The following is a 14,094-nucleotide window of genomic DNA, read 5'->3' on the forward strand; positions in this document are numbered from 1 at the left end:
GTATCATACATTCAATGTGCATGCAAACAGCACATTTGGGTTGGATGGGCTGTGCCGGAGCATGCGGTGCCAAAGTTTCGCATCGAAACATCTTTAAGCGGCGAAACTTTTCTCATAACATGCGAGCACTCACACTCGCACTCGCACTCACACTCACACTCGCATTCACACTAACACTCACGAATATCGCACCACCCAGCCGCACACGCCCCACGGCGAAATCTTATCAAACTGACATCATTTTCATTATGTTTTGCACTTGCACAGCTTCGACTAATGTGTGTGTGTGTTGTGGCTGTGTCCTTCGAGCTCGAAGTCTCCAGTCCTGAGATGGTAATATGTCCTTCTGCTTCACTTTGTATCTGCTACACTTGGCGAAATAGCATAGTGGTTTGTAAACTCACAGCTAGTGTTGTAATGCAATTGATATATATGGCAAGTGTTAGTAAGCCACGTTTCAATGTTGAATACTCAAGCAACGTTAGAAGGGCAGCCAGTTTTTTCGAGTGCATTTTGCGTCGAATTATAGGCAATTCGGTACGGAATCTCCGCACACGCGATACGCATTACACACACATGTGCGCGCGCCTCGAGTGCGTGAGTGCTAATCTGGCCCGCCAATAACTGCAAATTAGATTAGCAACGCCTCGAGGGTGGAGCTGGACTCGAACTGGCTGCTCTGACTCCCCCTCATCTACCATCCTCGATAGCTGACCACCGCCCATATATATCCATATCGACATGCAGCCAGCAATCCAGCAACTCGAACATCGCGTGTGGCGTTGATAAATCTCGACCAGCAAGAGGACAAGGCGAAACCCCAATGACCAATGCCCAATGCCCAATCTCCAATCCACAATCCCCGATCCCCACTCAATCCAATCCAATACAGTCCCCCGGATGCCAATATATATTACGACAGGGGGACTCTCACTGGCCATTTGTTTGGCATCCCATCGCGAGACGAAACTAATAAAAATCATAAAAAGTTTTCCGCTTAGCGTTGCCATTAAGATGCCTGCCCGCCCCTCGAAGATTGTTATTATTATTAGTATTATTTGAGTGTGCCTCAGCTCTGTCCTTGGCTCACTTACACTTTCACTTTCTTCCACACGCACTTTCACCTACCCGCGCGATAATGTTGCCACACTGAAAATTAACTTAACTACTTACTGAAGATGGGAAATTTTAGGAGCCAACTTTGGGATCGTTTTCACCGTCGAAAAGTTGCGTCATGTTTACGATTCGCCTGTATTTGCAAATACAGTCATGGTCAAAATTATTTTCACAAAGTGCATTTTTGTGCATGGGTCACAAACAGTTGCTTGTGCAGCAAGTGGGGGGAGGTGAAATGCAAAAAAACTTTTGCTTTTGCAAATTCAAACCTATGCAGAGTCAGATGAAAGAAGAATTGAAAAAATAACTGTTCCTATGCGCAAGGAAGAGGCAAATGAAGAGATCTTTATCAGTTGTCAGAAGTATTTGCACACGGTTTCGTCGCATCACAATTATTTTCACAACGCAATTTCTTCTTCAGTGATTGGTTTAGAGTGACAAGTGCCGGTTTGTTTGCTTAAATACATTTAAATTATTGAATAAAAATTAGATTTAATCATTTTCCTATTACAGTTATTAAATAAAATGCCCAAAACAAAAGAGTTAACAGTTGAGGCCCGGGCTGGTATTGTTGCTAGGTTTAAAGCCGGTACACCTGCGGCCAAAATAGCTGAAATATATTAAATTTCGCGTAGAACTGTCTACTACTTAATAAAAAAGTTTGATACAGTTGGCACATTAAAAAATAAAAAAAGATCAGGCCGAAAACCTGTGCTGGACCAAAGGCAATGCAGGCAAATACTTGGAGTTGTGGCGAAGAATCCTAGTGCCAGTCCGGTAAAAATTGCCTTAGAATCAAAAAATACAATTGGCAAACAAGTTAGTAGTTCTACAATTCGTCGCAGGCTAAAAGAAGCTGATTTTAAGACATACGTTGTTCGCAAAACGATTGAGATCACACCAACCAACAAAACAAAACGTCTTCGATTTGCGTTGGAATATGTTAAGAAGCCTCTTGACTTTTTGTTTAATATTTTATGGACTGATGAGTCTGCATTTCAGTACCAGGGGTCATACAGCAAGCATTTTATGCATTTGAAAAATAATCAAAAGCATTTGGCAGCCCAGCCAACCAATAGATTTGGTGGGGGCACAGTCATGTTTTGGGGATGTCTTTCCTATTATGGATTCGGAGACTTGGTACCGATAGAAGGAACTTTAAATCAGAACGGATACCTTCTTATCTTAAACAACCATGCTTTTACGTCTGGAAATAGACTTTTTCCAACTACTGAATGGATTCTTCAGCAGGACAATGCTCCATGCCATAAGGGTAGGATACCAACAAAATTTTTAAACGACCTTAATCTGGCGGTTCTTCCGTGGCCCCCCCAAAGCCCAGACCTTAATATCATTGAAAACGTTTGGGCTTTTATTAAAAACCAACGAACTATTGATAAAAATAGAAAACGAGAGGGAGCCATCATTGAAATAGCGGAGATTTGGTCCAAATTGACATTAGAATTTGCACAAACTTTGGTAAGGTCAATACCAAAAAGACTTCAAGCAGTTATTGATGCCAAAGGTGGTGTTACAAAATATTAGTATTGTATTTATATAAAATAAAGAAATTCTTATGTTGAAATTAGATGTTAAGCTGAAATTTACTAAATTAAGTTGAGTGAAAATACTTTTGAAGCGCAATAAACATGTGAAAATACTATTGACAACTTGCATGCATATTTTCTTTTGCTTTAAGCTTTGTACTATGAACCGTTATCTTTCGTATTTCTTTTCGACTACCTTCTGCATAGATCAAGCTAAGCGATAAGAACTATTTCAGGCAAATCGGACAACAACAAGAAGAAATATAACAAAAAGAAGTTGAAGTTTGCAAATATTGTGCGTTGTGAAAATACTTTTGACCACCTCTGTATTTACCCACTTACGTAACGCTCTTATTTTGCTTGGCAAAGAAAATGTTGTGGGAAAATTATGTGCGCTCATAAGCTTTAATCGTCCAAAAAAAAGGTGGCAAATAGCTGGTAAGCACGATTAATAATATGAATAGAACTAGCAGAGTAGAATACGGATTATCGAAAGATAGTTTTAAACTAATTCTGAACATTAAATGCATAGAAGAAATAGTTATGATACGCTTCTTGGTAAGATAGGCCAACTTCGATGTTATCCTTATCGGGGGTTGAGAATTACCTCCAACTGTCGCCCTTACATCAATAACTCACTGTACTCTTTATTGCCCGTCGCTTTTGAATGGCAAAACTTCCGCTGGTGATGGCGTCGAATGGAATTGCTGACGCCAGCGACGCCGCTTTTCCAATGGACAATGTCCAGTTGCCCATACAGTACGTACTGTACATAGCATATGGCACATGGCACATGGCACTTATTCACCGGCCAGCGGGTAAATGACGCCCAGTTACTTATTCGCATCGCTGGCCAGAAGGAAAAGGGGGCGGGGCGGTATGGGGCGGTGGCTATATCGTTGTCCCGCTAATCGTAAAATAAATTATTTTCCATGTGTGCGCTGCTCGCCTGATTCCGAGTCATAATTCTTACATCACTCCTCTCCCCCAAATGGAGCATAAAAGTTTCAGTTAATTGCATGAGTGAGGAGTGCACTGCGAAAAATGCTCGATGCTGAGGTAACTGAATATTATCTCCAACAATCCAAACTATTTAACACTAAGCTAAACTATTAAGCTGGAAATTATCTTACTGCACATTACAATCCCTTTTTACCTTCGCGATTGAATTAGTAAAGAAGTACGTGATTTGTTTCCGTGTCATATGATGAGATTTTTGTGGGGGATAAACTTTTCCAGCCACAACTGGCTGGCTTTAATTGTTACTAGTCGCATTTGGAGCCCGGCCTAATCACTGGCGCCGGATTAGTCAAACTTGCAGCCACTGGACGTGGGTGGTTGGGTGGCTGGGTGGCTCGTTCGGTCGGATGTTGGGTGGTTGGGTAGCAGTTGAGTGGTGTCCAAGTGCTGAAATGTGTAGCGCTTGCCAACGCTGTCAGTCATAATTAACACTCAGCTGCAGCTCCAGCTTTGAGTTCAGTTTTAGCTTTGGAGTCGGAGTTTGAATGGGTGGAAAATAATATGAAACCGAAATGGATGTGAAACAAAAGTTAGCTTCGTTCCAACTGCTCAAAGTTGCTAATCAAGCTTGACAGCTAGCTGCTAAGGGGAATATGGAGATGGTGATTGGGTTCCAGTATAAGCCAGTCATGTACAGATGCACTGAGAAATATATTTATATATTTATGCATCAGTTGGCAATCGTATCAAATGATGAGCATCTAAAGAGTGCAATTTAAAAATTATAAAACCAAAAAATTACATTAAAAAATTTAATTAAATTAAATGATAGCATTTAAAACTTAATGCCGACTTGATTCCTAATTTTCGCTGTGTATCTCGTACATGCTGCCGACAGCTTTCGCAGCATTCGATGGTGTAATTAAGAATGCAACGCACTTTGAGATACATAGCGATGGCGAACAGCGGTTTCGCGGATGGCAAACTCATTAGCCACCCCTCGCGGCCAGATAAATGCGATTTTGCAATCGCGGAGATTTCAATCGGGTTGCGGTTATTGTGTTATGCCTTGCTTGCCCAACCATCCAATCCATATCCAGCCATCCATTTCACTAAAAATGTTCTGCTATCTTAAATTCCGAGCGACACGTGCCAGACACAACTACAATAACAACAAATTACACTAACAATGTTGCGAAGGGCGCTGCCACACCCCCCTCCCCCGCCCTCGTCGGATGCCATGCAAATTTGAAGCGCCTGTCGCAGTTCCTTCTTTGTGTCTATGGCGTCATCGGCTCTACTTGTAGTCAGTCCTCCGCATTTGTACTTGATTACCCATACACACATACACTTTCACCCAGCATCCGCATCCGCATTCGCATCCACATCCGCAGCAGCAGTAGCAACTTTAACTGTAAATCGATATTCAGACAGTCTGCCTGTCTGCCCCCTGCCAACAATCTTGTCCTGCCCTTCGAACTCTGACTAACTTACAGTCTCGACACCAAAGTCGGTGGTTGCGACTTAAAGATACTTGATGCCTATGCATATTAGTATTGAAACTCTACTACTCAAAGTTCAGAAATGGAAATGTTGAGGTTTAGAATTTACTGTTTACTTCCGTATAAGGAATATTTAGGGTTTAACGCAATGTATACATTTTAATGCAATTTGAATAGACCTAAAAGTATCTCGAACTAGAGAATGGCAATCGTTTTGAAATAAAAACGTCGAAAAATGCGACTTTAAAGTTAGGGTTTCCATGACTTTTCTGATACGAAAGCTTCAGGCGATTTAGCAGTCGTGGAGTTATCTGTCACATCAACATAGTTACATATTTTAGGCAGGAACTCATTCCGCACAGAGCACACCGATCGTAGGATGTTGCACAGCAGCTACAATCGGGCACCGCGCCGCAAACTCATTCCGAATTTGTTTAGCAACATTCTACAGGTGATCGCCGATGCCGACCATCCGCTCACCGAACCCGAGATCATGGAGGCGGTCGCCGATCGGTTGGATCGCAGCGACGAGGAGCTAAAGCGCCAGATCACAGTAAGCCTCCACGACGCCCTAATCTACGGCTATCTGCGAGTGAAGAACTATCGTTACTCGATTGTGCCCAGTCGCCTAGACCCGGACGAACATCGCGACCATAACGAGCCCAGTTCCTCCATTACCGCCGCCCCGGAACATAACCGCCTGCAGGAGAGGATCTCGAGTGGAACCAGTGCTGCCATGGATGACAACCAGGGGCGCGATGAAGAACTCACACCAAAAAGCACCCAACCACTAAAGAGGGTAAATGCTGAGCCGCAAGGGCAAACTAATTGATGGAGGAAAATTTCAAATGTAAACCTTTAATAAATTGAACTAAGTTAAATAAAACCAACTTAAGGGAATATAATTACACATTAAGTGCTAGCCAGATTTCTCTTTGAGCTAAATCCATTTGCGACTATAAAGAACACGGTAACGAGCGAATCAACTTCCTGTAGGTAATAATTCCTGCGAGTAATCCCCAATTAGTTTCGCAGATCCTTTGGCAGGTAAGCTAAGCCCACAAACGACTGCAGGATGGCCGCTTGGCCTGATGGCCTGATGGCCGGTGCGGTCCGCAAAGTCCACTCCTTACATCTGATCGACGTGCGGCGAAGGCAATCCCTGAATCCCAGGCGACTTGTGTGTCAGCTGCATTGGGGGCCCACTGCCTCCTCTCGACCGGTTGCCAGCAGCTAAACGGGCTAATTGAAATGCAACTCGAAGGCAGAGTGCCCGATGTCCGATGTCCTAGACTCCACCCCGCGACCCCTCTGAGGTGTACACATTCAAGGCGGCCTTCAAAATATAGATGGTAATCGATAGCCGATTACTTAGGGAGCCCTGGTTGAAAATCGTGGTAACGCTTTTTTAAATACTGAAAATTGGTGATATAAAAATATCCTTTCTAATAAAGTAAAATTATTTAGTAGGCATTGACTTTGATTTCGCATTACTTATCATGTGCTCTTTTAGATATTTTTAGTTTTTCTCTAGATCTTAACGATATACATTCCAATTCTACAACAAATTTTTTTTACTTGGAAAATGTGTTGTTGAATTGGACTGTATATCGTTAAGATCTAGAGAAAAACTAAAAATATATAAAAGAGCACATGATAAGTAATGATAAATTCCGCCGGGCGCAAGTACATAAGAGCGATGCATCCCGGGATCAGTGCCCAGGAAGTGTTTGTGATGGGCAGTGAGATGTGGGGAGTCATGGTCGATGAGGAGAAGGTCGTGTGGCAGGAGGCGGCACGCACGGCAATGGCCGATTACAAGAAGAAATTGGAGAAGTGGAATACACTCAAAGAGCAGTCGGAGGTATGTATTTCGCAGACGTATCCCCATAACTATGAAGCTCAGTTGTCCTCTCGATTCTAGAAAACTACCCAAACGGATGAGACGGTGGCTCCGATCTGCATGAAGTGCTTCTCAAAGATCTATTGCTTTCACTAAACGTTTGTTTAGTACGTTTGTTAAATTATTGTTGTAGTCACATCCACTAGCAAAAGTGGCGGAATGTTCGATAAACTTAAATATTTACATGTAACTTGCTAACAACAAGTGTCAAAGAAATCTTGTGTTTGGACTTCGGCTTTCCCTTTTTCCGGCTCACGTTCATTCTCCGCCAAAAGCCAATTGGGTTTTTGTTCTTGCTGGCACAAAGTGCCATGTTTTTGTACTGGCTGGTTTTTCTGCTCCATGCAATTAAAGCTGCCTGTCTTCGTGCAGGCAGCATTAACACTTGTGGTCATGAAAAAGGTGTTTTTAAAACCAAATGTTCATACCCTTTGTGAGCATAAATATTACATGTTACTAATGACATTGTTTTTATATAAAATTCGTAATCATGCGGAGCAATTTGAGGAAAATAAGTAAATTAATAATAATAATAAATACATTTTTATTAAAAATTTTCCTTCCAAGCTGTTAGCAACTATATCAACTATATATGACACATTTGAGAGCCTTGAGCTTGCGGTCATATCAACAAGGATACGTTGACTAAGACGGGACTAAGACCTCAATCGCGTCCTTTGTGTTTGATGTGGTGTCAGCTTCGGGCTCAAATCATTTACCTTCCCCTGTCCGACGTGCTGTATATACCAATGTATGTGCAGTACATATGTGTAAATGCTTCAGTTCGGTTTGATTAGCGATGGCAAAGATAAACACTAATAATAAACTCTAATAGATAAAATAGATCATTATCTAACAATATTGTATCTGATTTAAGTGATAACCTCTTTAGCTTCTTCAAATCGATGTACCTATCTTATCAGCATGCATTGCTGTTTCGCCATCCCTAGCAGAATATGCGAAGCTATTAGTTCCTGACTGAATAAGCGATTGTGTGCGGGCAACTGTTTGAGTTCACTGATTGTTGCGACACCAACTAGCATTTAAAGGGTCCAAACAGAATGCGGCCATGGTCCTCCGTGCCATCCCCATTAATTCCACACCCTCGAGGGAGGCGGAAGTCACTGCGCTTGGGGTTTAGTCACGCTTATGTCCTTGGCCTTACGTCTCTGTCCCACACACACACACGCACACAAACCCCCCACCCCCTCCCCCTTCTCATGTGTGATAATACCTGTTTAGTCTTTGGGAGCTCGGAGCTTCGAGAGGTCCTAGGTACCTAGCACCGACTACGTTGTTTTCACGCCCGTTGAGCGGAGCAAGCGAGCGTGAGGCGAGCACATTACAATGATGCAGCACCACCAACTCTTTCTCCACAACCATCCAACCAAACTCCCCTCAATCTCTTGGGCAACTCATTTAGTAACTTGTGTGTGTGTGTGTCTGTGTGTGTGTGTGCAGAATGCTGTGCACTCTGGACCCAGTGTTTAGTCCAGTCAACTGGCTTTACTCAGCTAAATTAGATTTTGTGGTGCGTAATTTGAAAATTGTGAAATTACCCAACACTGCGGCGGAGTAGTCGAGATGGAGAAGTGACGTGGCACATTAACACCCAACGATGCCAACTGGTTATTCATTGAGGGTCGCTCACTAATGTCGGATTATCCGCTCAGAGCCTTTCTAAGAGCACCCAAAAACACACGAAATTAGTGCAATCCAATTGCCAGAGCCCCAAAATGGGAAAGAGCAACCCTTGAGCAAGATTGGCTATAATTCAAGAACGAAATCCAATTCTTGTGATTTTCGCACCTCATCACAATGGCTAAAAACAAGCCCGGGGCGCTCCCCTTGTTCATTTGCTTATCGCATAACTTTTGGGCCCTCGGTGGCATATTGTTTTACATGTTGCTCCGTTGGATAAACGGATTCGGCTTGTTTTGGCCTGCGGAAAAGTGGTCCTTTTTGTGTCGAAAGCGACCCAAGCGAAAAACTGGAGCCCCAAAATTGTTATGTTGTTAAGTTTTTTCGTTTATTCCATTATTTATGTACTGCACACGTTTGGGCAGGCATAAGGCGATTTTCTTTCCTTTCTTTTTGGGAATAGAAGTAGTACAACATATTTTTTAGAAAGTAATATATTTAACAAATAAATTCATTAGCAAGCACAGTAGGCAGCGATTTTTCCGTGTACGTTACTTGACGTAGGGCCTTTTCTAGGTATACATAACACATACACCCTCCATTCGATCGGCAAAATTTATCTTTCGGCAACATACTAAAAACTGTTGTAAATTATCGTATCTGTATCGTGTTCTTCTGTTGGGTTATTGGTCCCAAGTGTGTAGACGACTGCCCGTTTTCCGGTTTTCCTCCAAACCGTAATAAGACCGCAGAAAAGTCCAACGAAGCAACTCAGCAAAAATTCAAAAAATAATACCGAGAATAAATATCAACTATCAAATACATCAGTCCAATAGTCAAATTAGCAAGCGCTGTCCTGTAACCAGCATACCACGCCTTTGGGTATATCTATAGTGGCAGAGGACGAGCAATGGAGGATTTACATTTAAAACTCGGCGACCTGCCCCAGGAAGTGTTGGCTGCACGGCACAGCATGATTATGGGCCAAAAATTGGCTGGATCACTTGGTGAGACACAGCATCACCTGCAGCATGAACACCACCTGAATCACCAACTGAACCAGCTCAATCAGTTGAGCCACTTGAATCAGTACCATCATTTAAGCCAATTGAATCAATTGAGTAAGCTACACCAGCATTTACAACATAAGATCTCATCGGGGATGAACCTAAATTTGGACCTGGACCATGAGATAGAAACGGAGATGGATATGGGCCTTGATGGCCTTGATGTTGATCTGGATCTGAATCTGAATATGAAGCTGGGAGTTAATCTGGACATGAATCCGGAGGGCAGTATTACCAATAGTACCAGCAGTACCAGCAGTACCAGCAGTACCAGCAGTACCAGCAGTACCAGCAGTACCAGCAGTACCAGCAGTGCTAGCAGGACCAACAGTACCAGCAGCACCAACACGTGCAGCGATCAGGGGCAAGGACATGGATCTGGGATTGGACTTGGTGACCCAAAGCGGGACCAAAGCCAAGTCCACTACGCCCATGACCCTGCCCAGGATAATGGCGATTCACCGAATGTCAGGAGTTGTACTGGAATGTGCAGCCATCAAACAGAGAGCAATATGATTTGGGGGGATTCCCTAACGGTTACTAAGTCTTCATCGCCGGAGACGGGCAAGGGGGAGAAGGATCAGGAGGAGCTTAAAGAGGAGGAGGAGGAGGAGGAGGATGTTAAAGAGGTTACGGAGGATAAGAAGCATAAAGAGGACGTTTTGATTAAGGCGGCCAACTCCAAGCTAAATGTCAATGCCACTGTTTACACGATGCCAGGCAAAGTAAAACCCCTTCCTGACGGACGACACTTGCCCCAACCGAGTCCCACTGCAACCTCGCAGGCCACTGGCGACTATCGCCTCAATGCCCAGGCCCCTGTATTCGAGCCATCTTTTCTGTGCATTAGCTCGTTGGCTTCGCCGGTGGTTTTTCAACGACCACGTCCAATTGTGCTACGGCCACCCCCACCGGAGGTATCGCAACACCAGATGTCGGCCATTTCACAGCCTCTACTGCCGACACCGCATCTGATGAGCCACGAGATGTCAGCCCATGGTTTTCATTCAATTCAAAGATCGGGCAATAAGCCAAGTGGCCGCTGGCGCAAACAACCGCTTCCGGACTTGTTTAGCGCCGTCATGTCACTGGTGACGGAACTGAAGCGATCGGTAAGCTATCCGGAGATCATAGGCTGCCTATCCAAGAGACTCAATCGAGAGCAGGTGGAACTGAAGCGCCATGTACCGCACACACTGCACGCCGCCGTTAACAATGGCTACTTAAAGAAGGAGGGCAATCGCTATTCCCTGCTCCCCGAAACGGAACAGGCCGAGATCATGCGGCGCAACATCGCGGCTGCCATTCGGGCCAAGGAGCTGGAGAAGGAGCCGTTGTCCTGGCGCAGGCGTTAATGTTCGCAAAACCAATCTTTAACTACGTTCACAACCTGGCATCTACACGACGCTTTCCGCATCCTGCATCTTCATCATCACATTTCGTATCCTTCTGCTTCATACATTTTATAATTAAGCTTGCACAGCACTCGAGGCTGTGAGCATGTAGTCCTGTGCGTTGCACAACCCAGAGCCCCGAGTCCTGTGCTGCCGACGAGCCCTGCAATTTGGTTTTACTGTACGTGACCTGTGTCTGCGATAAAGCGGTCCGTGTGATCCTCGATGCGTGGCCTGTGCGTAAAGGCACGCAATCTTCGATCCGCGATCGACGACCGGAAGAAGTCACGATGACAAAAGTTTATATTGTATACAAGATCTACGCAGTTATACATCAACAATTCATATTTAATTTCCCCTATTCATTTTGTATTTGATTGGTCTGCTACTGCTCATTGAAATTCTGCTATGCATATGCATTCAACTTTGTGTTTATCAATTTAGTCAGTCGTCCATCCATCTCAGGCATTCCAGTCAGTCAGGCAGTCATTTAGACGGTCGGCGGTTGTTCCGATCTGTACAGTTAACTAGCTATTGTGTGCGGAGTGGCGAGTATCTAGAGCTCATCATGATTGTTTTGTAATTGGAATGCGACAATGCCAGGCCAAGAAGGAGGACGGAGATGCTTGATGGTGGATAGATAGAGGATGCCATCTCCCAGTATGCAAGGACAATAACAATAACAACAGCAGCAGCCACGGCAAGGATGGGGGGCTGTGGGTGGTAAGTACGAGGACGAGGACGAGGACGAGGAGGAGGAGGAGGAGGACGACGAGTGAATGCCAACTCAACTAACAATTTGCTTCAATTATAAAAAGCGTCGCGACAAAGTGGCGCCAAGCAAGCGACGTGCGGGGAGGAGTGGGTGGTTGCATTGGGGCATGAATGTGATGCTGTGCTGTTGCTCTGGTTGTTGCTTTTTCCTTTGCCTTACTGTTGCTGCTGATGAAATGGGTAAACAGTGGACAGAGTGGCCCGGGGGTATGGCCTGGTAATCAGCATGGCGACGCACTGCTCCTTTGAGCCCTGAACTGCCTCCTTCTCGAAGCGAAGCGGCTCTGTGCTGCCAACCATAGATCGCAAAAAGCAACCGAGAGTACTTCAGAATTGAAAACCTATATTTAAATTTTACTCAATTTTAGTGGGTGCAATTTCTGAATGTAAATTTGCCAACTAAATGTAAGGGACCATTATGTGTCAGATTTTGAGGTAAGCATCTACAATTTAGCTAAAAAATAGCCAAATGGGCAATTCCCTCGAGTCGAGGAGAGGAAAGTCAACGACTCTGCCATGCAGCTGGCCTCGACCGGAATGAAAGTGGAACTGGAACTGGAGCACCGAGGAGCCTGCTCTGGCGTCAACCTCAAACCATCCTTGCCAGCTTTGTCTGTGTATATGGTCATCAACTTATTTGCATGCTGCAACTCCGGGCCCTGTCATAATTGTATTTTGTTGCCGCCAGTCAGGGATCAGCACTTCGATATGCCAGGGTCCTGTCCAAAGTTTGTTGCTTCAACGCCATTGCCACCGAACCGAACTTGTTGACTCTTTTTCCAACTGGAGGAGCAGACAGATGACAGGAATACGGGGAGCCAGGAACTTAACGCGCCCAGCAGGGAGATGATTTACTGAGCTCGTGTGATTCATAAATATTTCTTCCCAACGCCGAGCTCAGGAATCCCTGTGTCCATTGTCCTTTTGCCCTGTTGTAAATGTGCACTGAGGGAAAAGTCGATAGAATACGGATTTTCATTTCCTATCACACAATTTGCAGTAACTCTTATATCTGTTGTATCTAAATAATATTCCCCAACACTCTGAAGCTAAAACTAAGAGTCCTTATAGTATGTTAATGAACTGCTTGTTGTTCACTGTGTAAGGGAAGAGCTTCAATTCAGCAAGTTTCATTGCTGCTCCTAGGATGAGCTGAGTGTCATTTGTCATGACATTGCATGAAGAGAAGCGTGAACCAAGCGCCGAGGCATGTGTGCGAACGGAGTTGGGTTTAAATGTTAAATAGTTCACAGCCAGCTTGATCCTCCGGCACTTGAGCTGGACTGAGCTGCCCTTAATTTTGCGTGTCAACGGAATGCTGAAACTGAACTGAAATCCACGCACACGCAGGGCAGATTAGCCGATGATGCAGCTCCTGACTGCAATTTTGGAACACAGAACGAACAATGCTCCCTCAGATTCCTGCTTTTCTGCCATGTAACCGCGCTCAAAGAAGTGTGAACTAAAGACGGCATGAAACTAGTCAAGTAAGTTTCAAAATGTAGCAAGTATAAGAACAGATTAAAAAAACGTGACAATAAAATACAAATCAATTGGCAATGATATAATAAAACAAGAAGGCAACTTAAAAAAAAGGAACATATAAATACAAGAAGAAGCAGTCAGCTGCAGTAACTAATTAAACAAAACAATAAGGTGGAATTTGAATGGAATTTGACCGCCGAAAATTAAACCAGCACCAGCACCACTTCCTTCCTGCGGATTGACCACCCAATTAGCGAATTAACCCCACCGCCCCACACAGTTAAATACCTATACAATCGGCAATAATAACAATCATTTAATTTCAGGTTAATTGCACATACTTTGGTTTGTGTCGGGCCATAAATTGTGTGCATTCGTCGGCTGGTCCGCTGCCTGGTGTTTGTGTAATTTATTCGCATATTTCAGTGGAGCGTGGAGTGACAGCCTGAAATTATGCTACAAAATGCCAGGAATGCCTACCCCCGTTAAGTTTTTGGGGAGCGGGCGTAATAGATGTGGCCCCAAGTCAAGACAGAAACGAGGGCAGACATCCAGCAGGGGCACACACAAAAAGTCTGCGCTGCTAAACGCATTTACGTGTCAGAACTAATTTAATGTGGCGCCCCAGGGTGGATTGAAACGAACTAAAATGGAACGGAACGGAGTGGAATGGAATGGAGTGGAATGGCGTGGGGTGTAGACCCG

General features: G+C 44.2%; 2 protein-coding genes and 1 long non-coding RNA gene across 4 annotated transcripts; all 3 read left to right on the forward strand.

Moving 5' to 3' along the window:
• The first annotated feature begins 781 nt into the window (after window positions 1-781).
• On the forward strand, window positions 782-2,786 carry LOC123327353. Its single transcript, XR_006542067.1, has 2 exons — window positions 782-1,563; window positions 1,630-2,786. It is a non-coding gene; the product is annotated as an uncharacterized LOC123327353 (long non-coding RNA).
• A 2,634-nt stretch (window positions 2,787-5,420) lies between these two features.
• LOC27208618 lies at window positions 5,421-5,997 on the forward strand. Its single transcript, XM_039297302.2, has one exon. The coding sequence runs from the start codon at window positions 5,505-5,507 to the stop codon at window positions 5,955-5,957; it is 453 nt and encodes a 150-aa protein (XP_039153236.1). The 5' UTR covers window positions 5,421-5,504; the 3' UTR covers window positions 5,958-5,997.
• A 3,222-nt stretch (window positions 5,998-9,219) lies between these two features.
• Window positions 9,220-13,021, forward strand: LOC6725082 (myb-like protein U). 2 transcript variants are annotated; one of them, XR_006542070.1, is made up of 2 exons: window positions 9,220-11,177; window positions 13,011-13,021. XR_006542070.1 is itself a non-coding variant. In XM_002106073.4 (1 exon), exon 1 carries the CDS (start codon window positions 9,580-9,582, stop codon window positions 11,089-11,091), a length of 1,512 nt encoding a protein of 503 aa, XP_002106109.1. In that variant the 5' UTR covers window positions 9,221-9,579; the 3' UTR covers window positions 11,092-11,549. The 2 variants fall into 2 exon arrangements, 1 of the variants encoding a protein (XP_002106109.1); XM_002106073.4 differs by lacking the exon at window positions 13,011-13,021 and having other exon boundaries at window positions 9,221-11,549.
• Window positions 13,022-14,094: the final 1,073 nt, after the last annotated feature.

Source organism: Drosophila simulans, chromosome X, assembly GCF_016746395.2.
Source record: "Drosophila simulans strain w501 chromosome X, Prin_Dsim_3.1, whole genome shotgun sequence".
Classification (NCBI taxonomy): domain Eukaryota; kingdom Metazoa; phylum Arthropoda; class Insecta; order Diptera; family Drosophilidae; genus Drosophila; species Drosophila simulans.

Bases quoted from the DNA above. Each gene is read 5' to 3' on its own strand.
- LOC27208618 (XM_039297302.2), top strand. From the start codon at position 5,505: ATGTTGCACAGCAGCTACAATCGGGCACCGCGCCGCAAACTCATTCCG.
- LOC6725082 (XM_002106073.4), top strand. From the start codon at position 9,580: ATGGAGGATTTACATTTAAAACTCGGCGACCTGCCCCAGGAAGTGTTG.